The 25,693-nt window shown below is 42.4% G+C and overlaps 1 protein-coding gene across 2 annotated transcripts in view; it reads left to right on the top strand.

Moving 5' to 3' along the window:
• The window catches only part of TCERG1L (transcription elongation regulator 1 like), a 241,673-nt gene that overhangs the window by 142,643 nt on the left and 73,337 nt on the right, over positions 1–25,693 (top strand). For both annotated transcript variants that reach the window (XM_019482906.2, XM_019482905.2), the window contains exon 5: positions 24,846–24,971. In XM_019482906.2, coding sequence (XP_019338451.1) covers positions 24,846–24,971 — 126 coding nt within the window. The remainder of the gene's footprint in view (positions 1–24,845; positions 24,972–25,693) is intronic.

A 25,693-nucleotide genomic window follows, 5' to 3' on the forward strand; every position in this document is an offset into this window, starting at 1 on the left:
CAGAGTCTTATTTTCCAACAGAATAATAGAACCCTTTTAATCAGAAACTATAAACCATGGGCATAATATCTTTTCTCTGGACTGATAGATATCTATGGGAATATTCCCAGCCCCCCTGGACCAAGACTAATACCTTTAATATGCCACGGTAATTTAAACACATCATCTTTATAAACCCAGTCACGAGGATTCCGGACATAGGTTTTAAGTCTTCAGGGCCACAGGTTATACATTCCTAAAAAATGCTGAGAATTACTAAGCTATAAACAAAAATAATAAGCCCAGCCCTTCCTCTGTTTCCTCATGCTCTAGAGTATTTGGGGATATGCTTATCCAGTATTCTTCTCCACCTCTGAACCACAGAGTTGTTTCCAGACCAGCTCATTTTCTCTGTCCTTGGCTTGTCCTGCCACTAGACTCTTGCTTATCCTTTCTCCTCTCCTGCCCCAAATACTTTTTGTGGCAATAAGAGTGTGAGTCATTCTATCAGTTATTTAAAACTCTTCCCTTGTCACCTCCATACCCCAGTCCTGTCTGAGGAGTTTCCACTTTCTCTTCAGTTTTGGAGAGAATCTAGGTCAAACTACTTGTCCTAGGCTTTAGCCTGCCTTCTTGACCAGGCAGTTAGCCTGTAAAGTACAATCATTAAGGTTAGCCACTCTCAGTGTTGTTACACATTAGGATTAGGACATGCTAAAGCTAGGCAGCACTAAAGTTAGACCATTGTGTTCAAGTAGTCACATGTTAAGGCGGGGCAGGATAATATGGCCTGCAGACTGGATCCGGCCCTCAAGGCACTTTTGTCCAGCACGTGGTACCCACCAACAAATTGTACCCTGCCCAGCCCTCCTACCCATGACAGTGGAAGCGAGGTGCCCACACATGCACCCCTCCCACCAAAAAATACCCTACTGCATCTTATTCCAACCCACTTGGGTGGATGGGCCTAGCCTGGCCAGCATGTAGCTTCCAGAAAGGGCTGCTGTTGCCACTGCTACAGCCACCCAGAGACCTGATTGGCTTCCCTTGGGTCCCGCTCATTCCAGGCACCAGGTAGGCACTTTTTGGTGGGGGTGGAGACAGAGCTGCAGCTTGGTGGGAGCACAAAGCATGGCAGTGTGGAGCCTACACCCAGGGGACGCATCCAGACGAGCACACACGTGAATCTTGCAGCATCTCAAAGTCCTTTGAGACACTGCAAGAGGCACATGTGGGAATGAGAAAACGTTCCCCGTTCTGCAAATTTGTAGTGCAGGGGAAAAATTAGACCCCTGAATATCCAGAGGTAAAAAAAAAACTGCAGCAGAAAAAAGCGGGGCAGGGCGTGGTCCCAGAGAACTGGAGGCTGGGTCCTCCACAGAGATGCTTTGGTAGCAGCCAGAGCATCTCTATGGCTGGCTCTCACCCTGGTGCTGAAGCACGCTGCCTGCCCATGTGAGGGACCCCCACTGGCCTTGCCTGTTCCCCCAGCCCCCTGATCACTGCCCCGCCTGGCCCCAGCCCCCACCTGCACCCCTGAGACCCCCGATGGCTGCCCCACCTGGCCCCATCCTCCACTGGCCCCCTGAGCCCCCCTGATCACTGCCTCACCTGGCCCCACCCCTCGCCTGCCCCCAAAGCCCACCAATTGCTGCCCCACTTGGCCCCATACCCTGCCCACCCCTTAGCCCCCCCCCCATCACTGCTCCTCTGGGCCCCAGCATCCTGGCAATTAAAAAAAAAAACAACCCTCACTCCGCACTCACCAGTGCAGTAGCAGTTGCCACTGGAGTCACTGGGCCCTCCCCCCACACAGTGCAGGGCCGGGTGACAGCCACAGTGGCCCCAGTCTGGGCTCTGCTGCCCTCTGTTTCCCTGTGCATCATGGGGGGCCTCTGCCAGGAGGCTCCAGAGCCCCCACAGCCCCTGCTACTGCCAGTGAGTAGAGGCTTTTATTTTTTAAGTGCTGGAGGCTACGTTGAGGGGAGGGGAGCCATCTGGGGCAGGGTCTAGGGCTGGGTGGGGCAGCCATTGAGGGGGCTGCAGGAGCCAGTAGGGGATGGGGCTAGGCAGGGCAGCAATCGGGGGCTGGGGGAGTAAGCAGGAGTGAGGCATGTGGGCCCTCCAGGGGGCGTGGTAGCCCCTGTGGGGGCCATTTGACCCCTGTTGGAGGGCTATGGCCCCTGTGGGGGGCTGTAACTCCTTTTGGGGGGGCTGTGCCTCCTGTAATGGGTGTAGCTCATATGGGAGGGTCTATAACCCTTGTGGAGGAGATGTGGCCCCTGTGGAAGGGCTGTGACCCCTGTTGAGGGCTGTAGCCCCTGTGGGGGCCCCTGTGGGGAGCAGTAAAGCATATAAGTATTTAGAATTCACTTTATTATGGTGATGGAGACACTGGTAGGCTTCAAAATTGCTTTAACACTGTAGATATATCAATAAAACATTGCCCAACTGATTGCTTTTTGTCTGTCTCTCACTGTGTGTGTGTGTGTGTGTGTGTGTGTGTGTGTGTGTATACATAGCCGTCTTTTATTTAAATTGTGGATAAACATGGATTTTGGGGTATTTTACAGAGTGACTTTGGAATTTTTTTATCAGGGATTTTTCAGTTTTCAAATAGGGAACACCAGAATTTCTGCTAGGGAAGCCAGTGGCAGAACCTGCCTACTCAGAGCTGGCACCTTGGACCCAGCTGGTGGTGTCTGACCTCCTGGACAGTTGAGGCCAGAAGGACATGCTTTAACAGTTCAAAACAGGTCACCACACCTGGAACATCATCCGGACGATAGCTGCCCAGATGACTGGGCAGGGGGCACACATAGCAGTAGTGCTGCACAAAGGCCAACTTTGCAGCCACAGCCCAATGGCAGCTGGCCCAGAGGGCAGATGCCTCTAGCTGTGCATTCCCCATCCAGGTTTGCAGGTGCACAGCCAGTCACAGCCAGACTGCTGCAGTGGGTAGAGGGTGCAGGGAGCTCTCAGGGCTGCTTCAGCAGTCTAGCTGGGACAAGGGATAGTGTCCCCAGGTACCAATTGGCTGAGCCCCAGAAGCTCCTGAGAGCAAGTAGCCCTGAGATACTTGACAGGGCAGCTTTTTGTACTGATTGGGCCAGGACAGGGCATCTTTCTATACTGCTGCGGACAGCACAGGTGCTGGCTCCGGGGTCTAGCTCCCTCTGGCTCCAAATCCAGGAGGAGCCAGGCAGGGTTATTTTTCCCCAAGTGGCACAATTTGCCCCACACAAAAGTGCATGGCTGGGCACATTTGGTGAGACCAAAAACCGTGGCTCAAATTTGCACTGCTTCTATTTGAGCTGCTGCAAGCGCATGTGCCTGCATGTGTGGACGTGTCCAGGGAGGCAGCATGGAGCTTGGGTGGGTAGGGTGTGGGTGAGAGGGAGGGTGGGAGCGGTGGGGAACCCCCCACACTCTGCCCATTGTATGCAGCCCCTAGCAGGTAGTGGTGGCAGCAGCAGAAGCAGGCAGGGGTGCTCGGGGTGCTTGTGCCTAGTGCAGGTGCTGGTACCCAGTAGCATGTGGTTCCAGCCAGCACTACACATTGCGGGGAGGAGCACAGCCCCTGCTGGGTTGCTTCTATCACCAGCACTCCCCACCATGCACGTGCAGCCCCTGAAATTGCACACCACCAGAGGGAAGCTCCACGTGCGGGACCCAGCTGTCTTATCTGCCCCTGCCACACAGGTCCTAGGACTGCAGAAGAAGTGAAGGGTAGTTCTGGCTCCTGCTTCCTCATGGAGTCCTGGGACCACGCCGACGGCTCCAGCATGTGGGGCTCCCTCCCTTGACATGTGAGTGTGGAGACTGCATGTGTGTGGTGGGGAGTGATGGCAGTAGAGGTGGCCCAGCAGGGGTTGTGCTCCTCGCTGTGATGTGAAGTGCTGGCTGGAGCCTTGTGCTGCAAGGCACCGGCACCTGCACCAGACATGAGCGCCCCCACCTGCCGCTGCTACTGCTGCACCATGATAGGAGTGTGTGTGTGGGGGGAGGGGGGGCACCCCCACCCTTCTTCATATCCCACAAACACCACATACCCACACCCTGCCCCCACAACCCACATATATACAACCCCCAACATATCCTATGCCCCCCACACACCCTACACACCAGCACATGCGCACACACACACACACAGATCCCTACACTGTACCATACACCCCCCCCACACAATATACAAGACTAAGATTTTATTTTTAAGTTACTGTGCAATCACATCTATATTCAATACATAAACATAAAGCATGACAAAAGTATTTTTGTAATATTAAAATATGTTATAGTAGGTGTTTGACTTTTAGTGTATGATTTGGTTTCTTCTGGTCCTAAGATGGTAACCCCCCCTCCCCCCCCCCCAAAAAAAGATAATTTTTAGGGGGCAAGGGGAGAGACTTCTGGTGACAAAGGTCAGGGACTGGGGCAGGACTTCCAGTCCCAAGATGGTGACCAGGGAGTAGGGCAACTGTCAAGGGGCAGGGCTACCCCTGTGGCCATTGAAAACTCAGCAAACCTTATTAAGGAGCCCTCCACCCGGAATAATCCCCTCCCTTGTGTTAAGGGTTAATACCCTCTCTGACCTGTAGTGCCCACTGTTTTCTTTTCATTTCTTGACTTTCCACTAGAGGGCTGGCAAGCAAGACCATGGCTAGGCGCTGCCATGCTTTCCCTGCTTTTCAGCAACTCCCTGCATCTCCCTCCCCTCCTGGGCCTCACAGCTTATGCCCTTCCCCCCTCTCCCCCCACCGGTCTTCCCTCAACCTATTAGGCTCACTGCCACCTCCATCACCCCACCCCCAGCTCACTTCCCCAGTTCCTGGTTCCTTGCTTACCTGCAGCTGCCGGCTCAGACCTGGGAACAAGGGAAACTCCTCTGCCATTCCAGGGGGTACATGGGGGCTGGATTCAGCCTGGGGATCTGTGCCTCCCTATCTTCAGCTCTGCCTCCCTGCTTGCTCTCCAACTGGTGGGAAGCACCCAGGGGTAGCAGGAAACCCACCTGCTGCTGAGCTCAGCTCCTGGTGGGGTTTCCCACCAGCCCAGGAGAAGGCATGAAGGGGGAATCCTGCCTACGCACTGGCATTATTGCTACTGCTTTCTGGGCTGAGCCCAGTGTCCATACAGCCTCTGGAGTGGGCTAGGGACTTCCCTTGTACCTGGGACAGCACTGGCAGTCACAGGTGAGCAGGAAACCAGGAGCCAAAAGCCAGGGAAAAAAGGAGTGTCAGGGTAACATGGGGTGAGCTCAGAATGGGATCCAAGGGAGAGGTGAGGAGACATGCCTTTGAGTGCAGAGGGGAAGCAGGGGGGAATTCTTACCTTCTTTGGGGCTACCCCAGCTGCCAGCTTTCCCTGGCTGTCACTGCCCCAGGGAATAGATCATCCATGTTGCAGGGTGGGATGGAGCTGAAAGCAGTGCATCTTGGTTTCTGGAAGACTGCTCCCAACTCATATTGGCCGCATGGAGCAGTCTAACATTTTTGCAGCATGAACTGCCTAAAACAAGCTAGAGATAATCCTCATCTAAAGAGGATTATCTCTGAGACACTCAGAGCCCACTTAGCTCATCTTTTCCTGCCTGAAGATGTGGACATTCCCATCTTAAGGGCTCTTAACATGCAGGAAAATTAATGTGTAATAATAACATCTTCTCTCTTTTCCCATGTCTAATAGGAATGTGCTAGAAGTCATGTCCGCACAGGTGAATACTCATAGGTGTAGAGGCATTCTATGATACTGCAGTTTTGATTTCTTAATGTGAATTGGAATTCTGAAATTAGATAATTTTAATTATCATGCCTGCATAAAGGGGAACGATTTTGCTAATGTCACATGGTTGGTGTTTGGCCTAGATGGTAAAACATGAGTGCATTTGTCCCTGAAGAGAATGTTACAACTGCAGCAGCAGGTGTGCAGAGATATGGACAGGAAAGGAAATTACTCCAGGCACAATGTGTTTGGATGCTACTGAAAGTTTTCTAGCACTACCCTCCCCCCTCACTGTGCAGGTGCCTCAACAGAGCATCATCTTCAACAGGGCACTTCCTCCCCAACAGGACAATATGTGTTGCTGCCCCTGTCCAGCAAGCGGGCGTTTATATACATCTTTTTATCATGCTTAGCAATGGTAAAAGTTGAAAGCAGAGCTCCCTACATGTTCTTCTGAAAATCAACCTCTCTCCCCTGAAAGTGGAAGTTATTTATTGAGCTATTAATCAGCTCCTTAAATTCAAGATAAATTGAACAAGGATTTTATCAAGCATTTAGGAGGTGTTCTTACTGTTATAAGGAAGAGCATATAAATGATCGGGATAAATTCTACTTTAATGTTGGGTTATAGTTTGGTTTGGGTTTTTTTCAATTGCAAGTATAATTATACTATTTTGTGCATAAATATATATTGTGCTTTGAATTCACATTTTTTTGTATTTCTGACTGAGTTATTCATTTCAGATAGAACAGACTTTGCATTGCCAAAAACCTCTCTCACTTACATTTATATTCCTCTTTAACAACTGGATTTCAATAGTTCAGAAACACAAATTGCCAATTACATTTGCATTATTAGTATACAGCCAACTTTAACGAAATTTGAAACACCTCATATAAGACAGGAAAAGAAAACAGGAAAGCAAACAGTTGTTATGTTCATGGAAAATATCTAAGCCAGTCTATATTTAACAAATGGCTCATCTTTTTTATAATGGATAGAATCAAAATGCTAAATCCTCAACTCTGGACCAATACAAAACTCTGAGATGCATCCAGTCTTGTTCTGGATTCAAGTTTTGCAGCTTGTGTGCATATTAAATATTCACAATTGGACAACAAAGAGGTAAAAGAAGTTTCCAACATCTGTAGTACCATACAAACATACACCCACATACCCCAAAGTGTGGGGTTTTTGTTTGTTGTTCTTTTTTTTTTAGCCCTTGACATCAGACATGTCTGGTATGTCATCCATATTTCTTTTCATTGTCTTTCTTGAAATCCAATTGCTATATCTTTGACAGAATAATAGTAAATATAGAACTATGTCTCTTTTCTAGTAGCTAAACAAAGTTGGGGGTTTCATATTCAGAAAACATTTTGTCTAAATATTTGCATATTGTGTCTTTTATTTACAGAGCTCACTGCTTCTTGAGGTAAGCTCAAGTAGTTTCAGTGTCCTATATAAAATTATTCCTTAAACAAGAGTGAACTACTTTTATTTATTTTTTTTTAATTTGAAAGCTGCTTCCAAGGTGTCTTACACGGAAGATAAATAATCATTTTTACCATGGTCCATTGTTCTAGGGAAAACTTTAATTCAACACCAAAACTTAATATCAATGAAATTAATTGCATCAGAAACAACCAGGGAACTTCACAAGTATTCAAAACACATAAATAAAACTACCAATTAGCCACTACCACTACAGAATGCTCTATCTTCTTGTCACACACTGTGTGAAAGTGTCCCTAATTGCAGTGGCAGTATAGAATAATAATGTCTTTTCTGCCTAGCACACCTTTTCTTCATAAAAATACAAATAGGCTTTTCCAGGAAAGTTTCTGTTGTTTCTATTTGCAAACCAATCTTTCCAATGTGGAAGTGAATTTTAAAATGATTTAGATATAAAATGTGTGCACTCATCTATGAAAGATTGATGTTTTAGAATAATTCCCTTCTTTATAACAAGGTTAGTTTAAGATTAGGCCTATACTGTGCATGTTTCTAGTATAAATGTGTTACAGTTAATTTCCGTGGCCCCAATTCAGAAAAGCTTCCTTGTTCTGGACAGCACTCAATTGTGGGCATCACTCTTATGCCTCATTGCCTTCAAACACCTTTCTGCTGGCTCTCTTGGAGAGAGATGAATTCAAAGCACATTTAAGTGCTGTTGTGATTCAAGATACATATAAAATAAAGTGAAAAACCTTGAAGACCTTTGCTAGTTGCGATATACCGTAGTTGTTATTCTGCTAGGCACAGTACAATCCTTAATGGCCATCATCCTTAACATTCAATTCCTCCATAAAAGAAAGATGATAATTGATGGTTCTGGAAAGCCATTGATTAAGCACTTAGAAAGAATAGATTTGCCCAGAAAGTCTCTCCCATCCCTTTAAAATAGAGTGAAAGCCTGAGTAACTTATCTGCTACCTCTCCTAGGGGCTATTTTGGCCACAAGCAAATAGATAGGACAGCTGGCAAGAGTGATAGATGTTCAGGCTTCATGGGCAAGGTTTAACACTCAGTTATAAATAATAATAAAGAGGTAATGAATGGATTGATTAGTTTGTGTGTCATCTATTCTGGCAAAAATGCCCAAGAAGCGGATGACAAAAAGGAATATCTCTTACCAATTTTCACAAGCTGTTGATTCCCTTCTAACCTCAGTTTCACAGCATTATGACTTTGTATCACCCATATGTCTAAAAAACGTTGTGTATTATAACGTCTGCTCTGTTTTTTCTGCAAGTTTCTAGGGATGCCTGGCAAATTATTAGGTTTATGATTTAACAAGCTTAAAGGAAGTGAAACCTGAGCAATTAAGAAGTTAGGGATTTGCATAATTTAAAGCAAATTGTTTTGTTGTTTGCTTGTTAACATCTGATTCAGTTCAAATCCCTAGTAAACACTGCAGATGAGCTTTAGAAATCTGTCATAAGTGCCGTTCATTGTAGTTAGTCTCCTCAAGTCTGCCACTGGAGCCCAGCATATATACATGTTCTGCCCTATTTTATTTATTTCTGTCAAAATGACTTCATTCAGACCTGTCAACATTCCTACTCTGGATACTGAGCTCCTGTTTTTTGCTGCTACCTGGACTTCTCTTGCCTAGAGCAAAATTATCCTGATTTGGGCCTTAGTTCAGCAAAGCACATTAGTGTATATTAACTTTCATTAGGACTTAAGCTTGGACTTAAATATTTTGATGACTTGAAATGCTGAAGAGCTTATAGATGCTCTGGGATGAGAGAGTCAGACTGCTTTAGGAGAGAAGGCCATTTTATGGGGCACCTAGACAAGTGCAGATAGGCTGCTCTGATGAGCTATAATTACAACATGTTAGAGCAGACTCAATCAAGTCTACTAGAGCATGGTAATTACTGTGCTCCAACAGACTTCAGCATCATGTGTATCATTGTCTCTGCACTGAAAAAATGGCAGCAGGGTTACTTTAACTACTTTAACTAACCACCGCCATTTTTCAGTGTGGAGATGCTGATACACTTGATATCCTGGGTGCTTTGATTAAAGTGGCTTCCCCTCCTCCCCCCTCACCACTCTTGGAGCATGTGTAAAAACATCTGTGGTGCATGGACTGGCATATAAATCAGGACTTCATAAGATCCTTGATCCATGATAGATTTTTCAGAGATGTCACAGCAAAGTTTGTGCAGAAATTAAAGGGTGAATATAGCTTTTACATAGGAAAAGCCTTTCTATTTATTGAGTTCAATGAAGCTAATATTCTGCTTCAGTTTCAGTCTATATTGTTCCATTTAGTATCATTATGGCTGCATGAATAAGTTACCCTTAAAGCAGGGCGGTAGATGAACTTGCAGCTTGTCACCTATTCCACAGTAAATACCTGTGTCTGCTCTTACCTTGCAGTTAATTCAAAATGTCTTTATCCTATGTGAAAGTGGGGTAAGCTACTTTGTGTTTACCAAAGTAAGCATGCACATGGGCAATTAGCGTGGAATTATAAACTCACTCTCTAGTTACCTATCAGTATTGTGTTAATGAAACCATGCTAGAGAGAGAAGCCCTGATCGTTTTAAAGCCACCATGCCTTCAGTTCTGTGTTTCTCTTTCTTCCTAAATGTCTTTTCTCTGCTTTTATCCCTCTTCATTCTTTGCAAGTTTCCTCTGAACTTCCCTCTATACTTCTTTCTTTGAAGCAACTACCAGTTTTGTCCCATAATGGATTTTGTTTCACCTCCTGTGTTGATTTTTCTGGGGTTGGAACTGGAATGAAATGAAGTATCATCACTGAGCTTTAAAAGTGACTCTCCACTGAAATTAATAAGACTCAGGGGAGTTTACCTTTTGGAGTCATTGTTTTAGACTATCTCTACTCTGCAGCCTCAGGCAAATGTCAGTACCAGTTATAATCGGTTCACGTTTGGAGTTCTCTGAAGAAAGACATGATTCAGCACAATCTGAGTATATTGAGCAGGCTGCATGAATGAGACTAGATTGTTTTATGTCCTGCTTTTTACTCTTTTTCTGCAAGTAAAGAGAAGTAGTAAGCCATGTCAGTCTGAAGTCAGGCAGAAGGAATGGCAGGGTAGCACCTTAGAGAGATACTAGTTCAGAGAGGCATAGGTAATAGGGCTGTGCTAAACAGCTATGTTTTGATTCCATTTTGGATTTGGCCCTTTTAGAAGGACAGTGATTCATTTCAGTGTTTTGGATCACTGTTCCATTTCGATTCAGCTGAATCTGTTTCGAAGTTTCGACACTGTTTCAGTGATTCAGCCATAGGTTATAATGGGGATCACTAAAATGCCTATAACTTTGTCGTTTCTTGCCTGATCTGGATGAAAATTGCATATATGGTAGCCTCCTCTGGGGGCATGAAGCTTGTCATGTTTCAAGGAAATAGGTGCAGGGGTTTATGTGAAACTAGACCTCGAATTGTTCAAAGCAAAACTCATAATATGTGACTTTGTGTGTTAAGGCACAGCAAGATGAAAACAGCAGGGATGGTAGCCTGTAACGGGGGGCTTTCCTATTCCTGGTCAGATCTCTACCTGCTCACCTGTTTCTGGGCCAACCACCCACCCCTCTTTCTCCTACCACACCTTGATTGAAAACTGATTCAGATGTTTCTCAGGTGGGAGGCTGCCCAATTATGTGTCTTGGGGTGACATCCATTCTGCACTTCTATACCTTCCCTACACTGTGACCCATGCCTCGCACATTGCATCCTTCACCCCCTCCAGCTGTGGTCCCCTCTCTGGGATCTTTGGCTCCCCTTTAGGCCCTGGCTCTGTTTTCAGGCCAGTCGGAATTATGAGCCTCTTGCTCTAGGCATTGCTCATGGTGGGCCCATGGCCCTTTGACCCCCCTTTGGGTCCTGGCCCCACCACAGACCAGTTGAGAGTACCTCTGATATGTTTTATTAGACCAACTGAATAGGTGGAGAAGTATATCTTAGCAAGATTTCGGGTTTAAAAACCCTTTGTCAGGCTGAGGAAGCATCTGCAGTTGGTGTGTGCTCTTCCTTGGTGGAAGGAATAATAAAGAAGCCAGACAAGATAGCCAGTCAGTGAAAATGTAAATTGAGGTTCCAGGGGGTAAGAGACAGGCTGGAAGGGGTGGGCAGGATAGGGATGTAGCAGCCAGATAAAAGTGGAGAGGTACCTGGGGAGTCAGATGTCAGGCAAGTTATAGTATGTCATAAATCCAATGTCTACATTGAGTCCATGAGTTTTTGTATCCAGGAGGTCGATGAAGTGAAGTTTTATCTGCCATGCCTTGAAGGAAAATTGATTCAGATGTTACCCAGGTGGGAGGCTCCCCATTTAGGCCTCTGATGTCTAGGGGTGACATCGGTGTTGCAGCTCCATACCTCTCCTACACTGCAGCCCATGCCTTGCAGATGGCATCCCAGGCAGGTAAGCTCACCTGGAGCCTTATAACTCCTCTGTAACCAGGAAGCCTCAGGCCTCAAACATCTTTCAGGTCTGGGCTTTCCCTAGCCAGGACTGTGCATGTGTGTGGTGGGTGGAGGGTATAAGGCACCTCCTACTCACCTTTCACCAGGGATGTTTGTGGCATTTCTTGGGTGCTGCTGCACTACTGGCAGTCCCACCAGGCCTCCTGACCCTGGCAGGGTACATGCCCAGGACCTGGGGTCTCCTCCTCCCCATAGCCCCAACCTATACCTCTAAGTGCATCCTGGCATGGGAGCTCAGTAGGGACATATTCTTCCCCTGCTGGCTGGTGATACAGTGAGTGCCACTTCCAGCTCTGAGAACAGGGCATTAAATGGTTGTGAAACCAAACCAAATAAAAAAAAAGAAATAGGTGCAGATGGAGTGAGGAAGGTGGTGCTCACTCCGTCTGCACAAGGAGCTTGGGGAACCCCAGCAGCGAGAGGGTTCCAGACCTTCAGGAACATCAGCTGCTCCACCAAACCAGGATCCAAGGAGGTATGGTAGGGTGTCACAACATCTCCAGCAATGCTGAGCAACGTCTTGCTCAGAACACTGGTCGGTGGACAGGACAAACAGTGGCCAGATTCTGCCACATCTGGCTGCAGCTTGTCCAGTAGGCCAAGGGGTTGCAGAGCGGCAGCTCCATGTCCTCCGTGAGATAGGTAGCCACCAAGGCCTCAGCTCTACCTGCCTGATGCTAGGCTCCCGTGGCTCTGGAACCCAACATGGAATCCATGTCCTTGCCCCACATTGGCAGCACCTGTGGTGAAGGAGACTGGCTGATGGATGGAGTGCTGACACGGTACAGTCGTTCCCCTCTTCCACACCCCTACCCCCGTCTGTGCCTTTTTGCCTCCTAGACTATGTTAAACAGCACCTTGTCCATTGATCCAGGGTTTTTGCTGGTGCATACGCTCCCCTTCACCCTTGCGTCACACATGGCTGCTATCATGTGGACCATACTGGACCACAATGGATCCAGGCATTTTTTGATGCCCTCCTTCAGCCGCTTCACCAGTGCCTGCACCTCTGGTGACAGTCGCTTGCCTTAGCCAGGAACATTGATCCCCTGGAACTTCTCCATTTGGTTCTGAAGCTCCCTCACCATGGGAGTCACCTGGCTAAGGAAAGCATCGCCAGTGTGGAGGCTCTTGGTGGCCTCGACGAATGACTTGAGGACCACCAAGATCTGGGAGATGCTATCCCACTCAATTTTGTTAAGGGGGTGCTGATCCCAATCTCCCCGAGCAAGGCCATCTCATGGATGGCCTTCTGTTGCTCCACCAGCCTTTCAAGCATCAAGTATGTGGAGTTCCAATGAGTCTCCACATCCTGCATGATTTTGTGCTGCAGCGTGCTCTGCTCTGCCTGTTTGTCCCACAGCATTTTGTCCCCCTTTATGCTCCAGTGGAAGTAGCTTACAGCTCTCCATCTGCTCCCTCTCACTTCCCTACCAGAAGACCTTACACCTGCCTTTCCAACATGCTTCACATTTGGTATGCTGGAAAATGTGTGTCTGTGTTCTGTATATGTGTAGTGTTTTCCTGCACAGTGACGAAACACTGCCAGACAAAGCACAGCTTTCTTTTTGTTTGTAGTAAAAAAATATAACAATAAATAAGAGGATTTTTAGGGAAGAAATATTTGAAAGGGATTAACAATAGGGATGGTAGGCAAAGGTAAGTGGGAAGGGATTGGCTAATGGCTGGCTAAAACTTGGTAGCAACAGACTGCCTACTGCTACCAGCCTAGACTCTTCAGATGCTGTGCTCTGCTGCTCGTGCTGCAAGAGACAGATCTCACAAAAGACAGAGAGCAGTTCACAAAAAGCCTTATATATTTTTCCCTGTCCATCCCCCAGAGCACTGGGATTGGAAGGAACCTCAAGGACAGATCTCAGACACTGGCCAGCAACAGATATCAATATCAGAACAGTCCTTCTCTCCCTTTTCCTCCTCCCTCATCTGAGTTTTTGTTTCCCTGCAAGCCTGCCTCTAAAACATCCTGAAACATCTCTAAATGTTTTGGATGGTTTCGGTTCATTTTAGAGATGTTTCAGAGCCTCCTGTTTCATTTTGGATTTGGTTTTTCATTTGCCGAAACGGGTTGAAACACCTCTGAAACGAAACGGCTGCTGAAGTTTCACAGCCCCAGTCATAGTTAACTATGAAAGCTTATGTGTCTTTGAACCAGTTTGTTTCTTAGGTACTGCCCTGCCCTACCATTTGCCTATTTTTTGTGGATGAGGCTGAACTTCTAACCCCTAAGCACACCTACAGCATAGTCCCCAAATCCAGCTCCAGAATTGTGACTAGGATGACATGGGACAGTAGTATTTCTATGCTTTGCTACAGGAATCTGCCACTAGTAACCTGGTAGGGCAGCTGGAACCCACTTACACACACACACACACACACACACACACTCTCAGAAAACAAGTGAGCAAAGACTCCAACCTGAAGAGCAGTTTGTGGGAGAATAGGAATGATCTATTCAACTAGATGCTTTCTTCCTCTTCAGGGCATGGAGAAAGGCTCAAGGAGGTTGGTTGCATTAGCTAGATACTGCCCAAAGTAATTCCAGAGCCTAAAGTTAATTTCACATTACAGTTTTGTCAGTCTTAAGTTATGACAGCCAAGACATTTATTTTCATTTATGTAAATAATGTGTTCTCATCAAATATATTAATAAGGGTGTGACATCGGTTGCATGGAAGCTTCAGATTTCTGAAATTTAACCTTAACTGATTTAACCATCCTGGGAATACTTCTACTTACAGATAGGCTGCTTGTATTTTTAAATTAAGTGAAAATCAAAAGGGAGAAGAGTAATTTCTTAAATTATGTAACCTGCTAATGAAACTGTCTTGCTTTAAGTCTACCAATAGGACCATAGTCAGAAGGCAGGGCTGAGTTAAACCTTATAGGCTAAACTCATTCAGAGAAACATGAGCTTTCATGAGCAATAGCTTACTTCAGATGTGAGGAATAAACAAACATAGGCCTGGAAGATGTTTTCTGATCCATTGAGTCTAGTCCCCAGAATTTAAATTATATAAATCTTCACAAAGATAATGACAATCCTTCTTTTCCTCGTCATTTTATTTTTACAACTAAATTTACCTAAGCTTAATCATAAAAAGCACAGTCTTGCATGGCATGTGTGTGTTAGGTTCTTTATGATTTGAGTTTAGGTATTATTCTAGCCCTGAAGGTTAGATTCAGTTCATTTTGAAAGCTTATGTTACATTATGGCATTAAACCAACCCTGTAGTGCTTATTTGGCATTTGCATTCCAAAGCAGTCTGTTGCAAAGATTGGGTTTTTTATGAGCATAAACTACTAAAAACACAAATATTTATTCCTTAAAAGTTATGATCACCTTAAATTAATCAAGCATATTTGGGTGAACATAAGGTATATGTGTGTGGTCCACACATATGCAATAAACAAAAAAGTCTGAAGTATGGATGGAATTTGTGAGCTAATTTCTTTACTGCCAATGAGAGCTGTGCTATTTATGTTTATTGTGCCTAAGTGTGAAAACAAATCAACATAGAAAATTAGCTGAAAGAGATGTACATTGTAGGGAAGCACGTTGGAGCAATCAATATACCATGCATTTACAAAACAAATAGAATGAATATCAAATAATATGTATACAATATATCAATCATATGAATAATAAATATACCATAAAAGGTACATGCATTAACACTAATTTCCAAAGCTTAGCATCCATATCTGTATTATTCCAATGTATGCACTGACTTTATCCATACATATAACTAATGGGATTAGGAATCTCATAATTTATGTGTATATTTGTGCATGCTTAGCTTTGAATTTCTGGTCCCTTTAAATCTTGTCTTCTGTATGGTAAGGAAAACCATGGAATAATTTCCTGCAAATATGAATGAAATTGCAAGCCACAAGATGGAACTGTGTTTTACCTTTATGACTTTCATCTGTATTCTAAAGTCATTTTCAGTGAGCTGCAATTTTCTTTTCTAGGCTGCTGTGCAAGTCATGGAGGCTAAATGTTGGTTGGGCTTCAGATTTTGGATCCAATTGCTGTTCCCTCAAGATTATAAACAAACAAAATATGGAATTTACATGAAACGATACTGAACTAAATCTGAATTAAATCCAATGCAGAAGGAAAACTATAGAAACAAGTTTAAATCTGTAGTTAAGAACCCAAAACTCCTTTCACTGCAAAATTAAGTGTGTGAAAAGGATGGACTTAAAGTTCTAATTCAAGCCCATCTCTAATGTTTTTGGAATTGATTTGTTCTCCAGATGCAAATTATTCTGTTTCCTTTTGACTATGGGGAATGAGTATAATTCTTTATAAGTCTGTATAATTATGTTACAGTCTGTCAATAGCAGTGAGGCTGTGACTAAGAACCTCAATATGTTCCTGGAGAGGCTCAGTCAGCTTAGATGGTTTGTAGTGACATATTTTGATTACATTTTCTTACAGAAAACTTTGATTTAAGAGTATAAAATTTGTAACAGAAATAAAGGAAGGAATGATATTATACTGCAGTTGGACTTAATCCCATGACTACTGATGTCAGTGAGAAAGCTCCATTTGAATTCAGCAGTGTAGTATTAATCATTTGTACAAATTTATTTCAGGTGAACTCAGCTGATCAACCGGTAGCTATACAAGACACAGGGGAAAATTGGCCCCAGTAAACAAGACCTAAATTCAAGTCTCTTTTGGTTCACAAACACAATTAAATTTGTTGATCTCATCCAAATCTTTATATACCCACATTGTTGAATCACTGTCCAGGCTCTCAGACCTGTGAGTCATATTTTAATAAAGATTGATGACAGGAACAGTGGTAATGTTGCAGTGTTGTGTATTATTGGAGTCTGGGCAATAGTGGATACTGGAAGTTAAACCAAGGTTATTATAAAGAGTATAACTTAAAAGCTATGGGCAACAGGGACATGGTGGGTCTGTCCTGGGACCAGAGATCCAGAGTAATGCAAGTTTCTGGCCTCAGGGCAGTCTACTGTCAGGTCAACCTAGAGAGCCCTCTAGCCCTCCAATTCACCTGACATTTTGGAAAATGCTGGTATCCATACTATTGAGCAAACCCAGATGAACCAGATAAGCAAAACAATTCCTGCAGGAAAAGAAACTGACTCTGAAATGTTCTTTGTATAGCCCAACCTCTTCTCAGCTGTCTTTGATAATTTATTTCTCCCTTTGAAGGATGTGGTTGGATATCTACTCTAGGTACTCTTTCTGTAGCTAAACCTCATGCTGGGTACGTCTACATGAGATGCTAACTACACAGTAATCTAATAACACCACCATAGAGAGTCACAGCACAGACAGTGCTAATACAATACTGTGCAGTAGCATCAGTAAGAAGGCATTTGCCAGCACTACTGTGTGGTAAATCTGGTTGCTGTGCATTTAATTTAGTACATGGTTATACAGGTACTTGGTTATACAAGTACTAAATTAAATGTTCAGTAACCAATTATGCATTAATGAACATGTAGATGTTCCCACTATGTTATACATCAAGAGAGTAAGCTGGTGAAGTAAGATCTGTTCCATATAAAAAAGGAAGTGTATTTGCTTCTTATAGCCATTGTTCCAGTGGGTGAACTTCTTGAGAGTTAGTGAAGCAGTAGACTCTGTTTATATCCACTTTGTAGTTGGTGCCTGTTTCCAGTAAGAGATATTGAATTCACTTTCCACTGCCACAGCCTCATGAAACATGGTCTTCTGCTGGGAACACATCAATAGTATAATATAGTAGAGACTTTCAAGAAATCTGGCCCTAAATGTCTGCCTGAAAGTTACTGGGAATTATCAAAATGTTAGTGATGTGAGTGAAGCAAGTGTGGTATTTTCATTCTAACTTTCTTCATGAGTCTTGTTGTCACCTTCAAGATATATAAAATAATTATCTGCTCTTTTCTGCCTTTTCCTGGACAGATGGAAAGGAGATCATTATTTGCAAATTGATTCCTACCACACCAAAATTAGAAAAGATCAGAAAAACAAATACCATTTTAATCTGTTACCAGAGTAGCTGAAAGTAATAGGATAAAATTTTCCTTATTGTTCACATCAAAATTATTTAAAAGTACTTTGAAATTATATCCCTTATTCTATAGAAAGTTACTTATAGATTTATAAATTATAGTCCATGTGAGGATCCTTTGGCCAGTGTTCGTAAAATAGAACACCGTATGTGTGTGGTCTTTTTCTGAACTTTCCCAGTATGTTTGAGTATAGCTCACACTAAAGCATTAGAACCCTTATGGTGCTTTCTGAGAGCTACTTCATTTTTTAAGGCCCCGAACCTGTTCCTGTCAAAGTTAATAGTTTTGCCAATGACTGAAAAAGGAGCAGAAGCAGACCCTAAAAAAGAAATCATCCCTGCCTGAAGTCACAACATCACTTCATACTGGGGATGGTTCAATATTTTGTTAGAGATGACCAAGTTCAAATCTCCAAGATGCAATAAAATATTCTCTAAACTGCCTAACGTCATAGTATGTAATTCCTCTCCTCTAAATGATGCCTTTAGAACCTTACATTTAATTTTACACGGGATAAATGTATTACAATCCAAAGTGATCTCTTCCTTGGATGTCTTCTAGGAATGATTGATTTAATAACTAAAAATAAGAAGGAATAATGGGATTTTTTTTACTGACATATACTCTAAAGCTGTTGGCAAATAATCTTCTCAGCAGTTCTCTAAAGTATCTCATACTATCTTCTCAAGGGTAACTATCAATAGACAACTATGCTCATAAGGAGTTTGGGGGTAGCAGGAAGAATATTAGGACCTCCTTTTGAAGATCAGGGCAATCCTATTACATCAGCTATTTTCCTGTCCTACTTGGTTTATCAATAGTCTCAAGCTAAAATATTAACTTGACCATTTCTTCCACCACTATTTTCTTACTGTATTTACTCAAATTAAAGACAACTTCAAATTTAAGATGACCCCACAATAATTAGATTCTACACATGAAAATTTTTTAAATATGTTATAATTTTTCATGTATAGAATCTAATTATTAGAGGGTTGTCTTAAATTCATACCATGCCCTCCTCTAACCTTCCACTGCTGCAAGAAGCAGTAGGTGGGGCAGTTGGCAGAGAAGTCGAGCAACCTGATTCTCACCCCTTGTCCTGCCATACCTTGCCCCCTGCTAAAGTGCTTACTAAAGTCCGGGAAAGAAGCTTATTTCCTAAACTTGAGGAAGGGCGCTTTGTGCCTGAAAGCTTGTCTAATATATCTCCCAACTATACAGTTTATCTAATAAAAAATATCCCAATAACAAACAATACCCCCTGGCTTCTTACATATTTCCTGGATCATCATGGGTACAACACCCCAAACAACTATTTCTGAAGGTCCTGCTTTAAGTCCTCCCTTAAGATATATTTGCAAGAAATTGGCCAGGTCTAGATAGTCTAGATAGTACAGCTGTTTATTTACTTTCAAAATTGTGATTTAGAGCCACGATTTAGCTGTGCCTTAGCTAACCAATGTTAACATATGTCTTATTTCTGTTACCATTATGATTTCTGCGGCCGGGGGGGCCTTGGGCATTGGGCATTCCCTACTACTGTGACTCTTATTTTGTCTGTGACTATTTTATGTCTGTTTTATGAGTAAACACAAAGGGGTGCCAATACTATTTGGACCTTTGAGTGCCACCACAATACAATAAGGACAGTGCACTTGATATACAGATACAAATATATGTCTGTATCGATCTATCAATCTAGGACAAGTTTCTATTTCACATATGAGGAGCACAAGTAGATTTACACACCTAAACGCAGCCCTATTTCTAATTGTTTGAAAAATAGTTAATCTGAAAGGGGAGGTAAGCCCTCCATGTTGTTTTTTCATGATTCAGTCTTAAGATCAAACTCAATGGTGTGTTACAAAAGTAGATTCATTAATGGAATTTCAGGGACCTGAACGGAGTAGTATAAAATGCATTTAGGCACCTAAGTCCATGCAGGCCCTAATAGGCAGAATAGGATCTGGCCCATAATGCATATGCTGTAGCTATGATTTATATCTTTTCATTTTTTTTTACCTTATTTGAGTTAAATCTATATTATAAGCTGAAGACTGGCCTGGGTTTTACCCAGCACTTTTCCTCCCACTGCACTAGCTCCTAAATCAATCAGTCTGCCCCAGGAATACATTGGAAGGGCACATTTATTGTAATTTTGGATTCATATGTCCCTTGGAGAGAATTTTTGTGCGTGTTAAATTATGAAAATTAAATCAGGGTTCCCAAAGTTTTTATGCCGCGGTACAGCAGTCGCAACCAACCGCGACCAGCATTTCCGGCCGGTAGACAGGTAAGGATATCTCCACCCTCTGGGCAAGGGGGCGGGCCAAACGCTGAGCTGCTGCAGGCCCTGCAGAAGGCGTTTCAGCCTCTCCACCTGGCTTTGAAGAGCCACAGTTTGCCAATCTGCAGCCACTTCCGGTCTGGTAGCCGACTGTGCTGCAGACCAGCAGCTGACCCACCATGGCCCGGCACCAGGCCGTGGCTGAGGGATTGAGAACCCCTGACTTAAGTGAATGATGTTACATGGAAAAGTCTGTAAAAATATGAGATACACTTCTTGCATGCATACATTTTTTCAAATGTCTCAAGCAGAGGACAAAAACAAATATTGATGTAAAACAAACACACACACATACACAATACACATACACAATACAATAAATATATATTTAAATTTGACCTATAACTTCTATTGTCTCCATTCCTAATCTGCCACCACATTTGTGTGATTGTGATTTCAGGATTAAGGTTTTATTAGATGTCTACTGTTCTACTACAAGTAATGTCTTGTAAAACCACAGCATAGTGTTGATTGATGGAATACTCCTTTTAAGGTGCCACTTGAATTCTCCAAAGGAATTCACTCTTGCATCAGCGAAGAAAGAAGATCAAAGATGGGTCTCAAGTAAAAGTGGAGAATGATGGTTTGCTACCCTGAGTGGTCAGGGAATATTAGTTTCAGGAAACAACTGCTTCTCTTGGAAGACAGGAGTCATGGGTGATGGTAAATAGACAGAAGGTAGAGGGTTTATAAATAAATCCCAGAATAATGAATTTGTTAATGCTAACTCATATTCCCTGCATAGTTTTCTTCTTGTGAAGTTACAAAGAATTTTATAAATAGTTCAGTTGATAGGTAGCCATTTCCTGATTTTGGCAGCTGACAGCCTACCTAACACAATTACAAAGCAACACACAAATGAAGCACAAAACAAAGTCTTAACTATTTTGGCAAAGTGCCAGTAGAGCTTTGACATGCTCCTACAGTAGACATCCATCCATTTTCTTAAGCTCTTGGATCAAAGTTTCATCTCTAGTTCACTGTGCAGTTTAGCTACCTAAAAAAATGAAGATCTGAATTGACCCTACTAGGAATCTGAACCTGTAATTCAAAGAGCCCTATGCACTATGTACTCCAAAACTGTATAACAATAACATATGCAAGAGGCAAGGATTTCTTAGGGTGTTTTTTTATTGGACAAATGGTACAGTTGGGATAAAGTTACATAGACTTTCAAATGTAAGACATTCTTCTTTAGGTGACCTTAGACATTTGAAAGCTTGTTTAAGCCTATCCCAACTCTGTACAGTTGGTTCAATACAAGATATCACCCTAAGAAACCCTTGCCTCTTGTATATCTGGACAATTGTGGCTACAACATCACTCTTACAATACCATAACAATAAATCTTTGAGTAATAAAGCAAAAAACCGAATATTCATCTGTTCTCAGATCAAAATATTTATCCATCTCCATGGGTACAAATTCCATTTCTTTCTCCAAATAAATCTTGCAAACATGGAATGCCCTTGGCATATTATGAATCCTATCTGGTATGGTTGTCCCTTGCCAGATAATATTACTGCTGAGCTGATCATACTGTTTTCTGGATCACTCTTGAAACCCTAAAGGTAATGAACCTGGAATGAGTCAATCTCCTTTATCTTCTCTGTGTCCCACTAACATGACAGGGAATCCCTCTGACTAACCATAGGCCATCCCGATAGCATTCACTGTGCTTTAAAATTCTGTGTCCTCTAATTCCATAAATATCATACTTTATTCCTCATATGCATCAAATATTTAATTCTCTGAATACCAGATTTTTTTCACAGACCTGTCACTTTTGTAAGAGTTTTTATTTTGTCTTCCTGGTTTTCTTAGTCATTTTAACCCTTTATGAAAAAATTCCTTTCTACTTCTGTTAAACATTACTACTTTCATAAGTTTTATATTTTTGCCACCTCTGCTGCAGTAAAGGACAGAGTCTTAAAAAATGGAGCATCATTAAAATGATTTACTGTGTTTTTAAATCCTCCTTCAGCTCTTAGGAGGGTACATCTCACCGATCTGGTTTATAGCCTAAACTCCAATTTTCCTCCAAGAAACTGTAATTGATAATATGAGAATGCATTAAAATAGCAGCTTTAAAACTTGTTAACTGGAAAAGACAATAAATATTAGTCAGTAGTCCTGGTGATATATTTCTATAGAGTTGCTAGGTTCAGATTATGTGCCATCAGGTCTAGGCAGGGAGCTATCCCCCAATATGAAAGTTGAAATTAATGATTTTTTGACATTATCTGCAGGGATGCTGGAATGTAAGGGTGGATGTCATGCATTAACCTAGCCCACATAAAGCTCATTAAAATGGAACTAATCTGAGGGTATTGAGTGTTCCCATAGTGTATCCTCTGTGATGTAGAAGTCCCATGGGACATTTAGGATCTGTGGCAGGTAGAGGAATCCTAGAAATCTAGCTCTATTGAAACCATGTTGCCAGGGAACTAGTCCCTCTCAGTGATAAGATCATTCATTGTAAGATATGCAATAGGAGTTAACTCAACTATTCTTCTGTCCCAGCTCCTTTTATGGTGCTTTTTTTGTGCATGGGACTACTGTGACCACACAGTGTCAGATCATTTACTCCATCCTGACTGGACCATTGATCATTACAATATATTTCTCCAAAGTTTTAAGTGACTTGAGTAGGGAGCCCTCCACTTATTGGGGAAACAACAGATGTTACAATTGTAATTTGAAGACTGGAGGTAGGAGGAAGAATTGCAAGCATTCACTGTGAGTGATTTATTCTACTCACTGCACGAATCACTTGTATTAAATTCAAAGGGGATATGCATGCATAACAGCAAAATATACACATGACTACTTCTTTTTGTTGCTTCCAGAAGAGCCACCTTTTGAATATATCATGTCTCTTCAGTTGTCTAGCTAGGATGAATCTTATATCTTTGATTACTGAATACTCCTGACCCCAATTGCAGCAGCTAGAAGCCTCAGTGTTAACTTCATACATTCTGATTTACATCTCAGATATGAACAAGAAAAAAAACAGTTTTCCAATTCAAACAGATGCAAACAGTATTTTTAATAAATAAATAGCTGATATAAGCTATAGTATTTATTTCATAAAATGGTTTTGTTGTATATAACAATTGGATGAACATGCTGTGTGTTAGTGGTAGTTTTGTTTATTAATCTAGTATCAGTCTCGCAATCAGAGAGCCAAAAGGCATTCTTAGCTAAGTCATATTTTGTTTTATTCACATAAATGGCACATACACAGCAATTTTTGCTTGTAGGTTGGGGCTGGGGAGGCATGGGTGCTAAAGCGCATACATGGTTGACCGCCCAGAAGTTGCAAGTGGTAAAGCACTCATGGCATGGCCCTCACAAATTCGAATGAATCTGCAAATTCTGCTAAAAACTTCATCACAAGGATGAAAAAGGAAAGGAATGCTGTAGTGTGTAGCAGCTTGCTCATAGTTTTCAGTTCATCAGTACCCATATAGGCATACTTGCTCTGGCCACACAGCTGTGCAGCAAAATAGTATCACTTATGTACATGTGTAAAGCCAAACTTTTAATTGCAAAAAACCCCATGACTAGCAGGTTTTAGATGGAAGAGGAGCTGGGGTAGCCATTTCATCTTCTAGCCCAGTAGCCAATAATTAGGACATTGGTCCAGGGATTGGTGGTGGTACCAAGACATAAGCTAGTCATTACTTAGACACCTCTCTAGGCCTTGACACTGGTCCAGTGGAAAGCTGAGTGGGAGATGTGGGGCCAGGATAAAGAGAACAAACCAGATGGTTAATGATATGGATGCTACCCTGGAAGGTATGGGCCCTTATCTTGTAGCTTGGGCCCCTTCTTTCCCACTAGGGCAGAAGCTTTTCCAGTGTCGTTTATTCAATAAATATTAAATGCAAGGTACAGTGAGCAAGATTCAAGAGGAATTTTTACAATATATAGTAAATATTAAAGAAGTGTTCTATAGCAATGACCATGTAATGTGGAAAAGGAGATATAAAAACTACTGTGTACAGGTAAAGGATTCAATAAAATAGATGTACAGCAAAATTTGCAAGTATGGAATCACGCTTGACCACATGAAACTTTGTGAGACTAAAATCACACACAGCTGTGAGTTAATGCTGCAGTTCTTTCAGTGAATTTATCAGTGGCCCTACACTGAAATAGCTCTTGAGGAATAAGTGGTCCAGCTTTAGTGTAGCATAGTTTTAGCAGATGAAATGGATGAGTAATCTATCATGTATAATTTTTTGATCAATTTAGTCATTTTCCATTTGTGAATTGTTTGTGAGCAGATTGTGATTTCCTTGGAAGTAGTTCTTATGTTAAATTATTTGCCAAATATTTTCTGCGAATAATATTGGGTCCTAAGCAGCCTATTTTTCCTATATGAGGCATTAAAACTGCTTTGGTTCATTTTGAATAAGATAATTGAATGTGGTATATATCTAGTTCCTGTTTGGTTAAATATGTCACCAGGAAATTCATTTTCTAGTGGAGCTACTGGACGTTTACTAAAACAATAAGATTTTCTTAGTAATTTCTTTAAATTGACTGTTTTTCTTATAACCTTGTCAGTGTCCAGAGTTACTAACTAGAGCGCACACAAAAGAAGGACTGAAACATACAAAGGAATGCTTTGGAGTATGTCTCCAGTTATATTTAACAGCCAGTAAATAAAGGTGCTTTGAATAAGATTACACAAAGATTATTTTAGATGATTTTATTCAATGGAAAAAAGTAATGTTTTCATTATGGTTCACATGCAGGTGCTGCTTCTAGAATGGATGCCCATATGACTCCTTTGATGCCAACTCAAGTCACCAGGGTAACTGCAGTATCTACACCAGCTGTGACTTTCATGGCAACCAATTTGGTGGATCAGACATTAACAGGTGTGTTTATGTTTCAATGTACTGATTATATTACTAAAGCATATGTTGCATATTTGTGTATTCCCAACCAAATCATGTTTTCCATACTGAAAACTGAAAAGCATTTAAAAAAAAAACTTCTGCAAGTGTACAGAATTTTTTCTAGTGCCTTGGAAACTTATTCACAGTGTTTTAGATCCTATTCACCCTGCCTGGTGTTTGGCATCACCTTTACATGTAGCAATACAAAACATCCCAGGTGCTTGGCATGAGGGATTCACATCATCACAGGTGGACATGTGAGCTTCAGTGCCTAATGCCAAGGTCAGTGTTGGTGGGGGAAGGAGTGGGGGCACAACCAGCTCCAACTCTGTCCAGAGTAGGCTGAGATTATAGTAAGCTTTGCTATGTGACTGCTCAGAGCATATTCTGACAGACAAGTCTGCTCAGAGCATATTCTGGCAGACAAGATGTGATATCTTTTATTAGACCAACTAAACAGTTGGAAAAATTGTTCTTTGCAAGCTTTCAGGCACAAACACCCTTCTTCAGGCATAGTTTGTGCTCAAAAACTTGCAAAGAACAATTTTTCCAACTATTTATTTTGTCTAATAAAAGATATCACATCTATCCAAAGAACCTTGTCTGCCTGTGTCCTTAGACCAACAGGGCTACAACCAAAAACCTCAAAACACATTCTAACTTTTAATGTGGGATGGCAGTATCATACTTCATCTGAGCCT

The sequence above is a fragment of the Alligator mississippiensis genome, chromosome 6 (genome assembly GCF_030867095.1).
Source record: "Alligator mississippiensis isolate rAllMis1 chromosome 6, rAllMis1, whole genome shotgun sequence".
NCBI classification, from domain to species: Eukaryota; Metazoa; Chordata; order Crocodylia; family Alligatoridae; genus Alligator; species Alligator mississippiensis.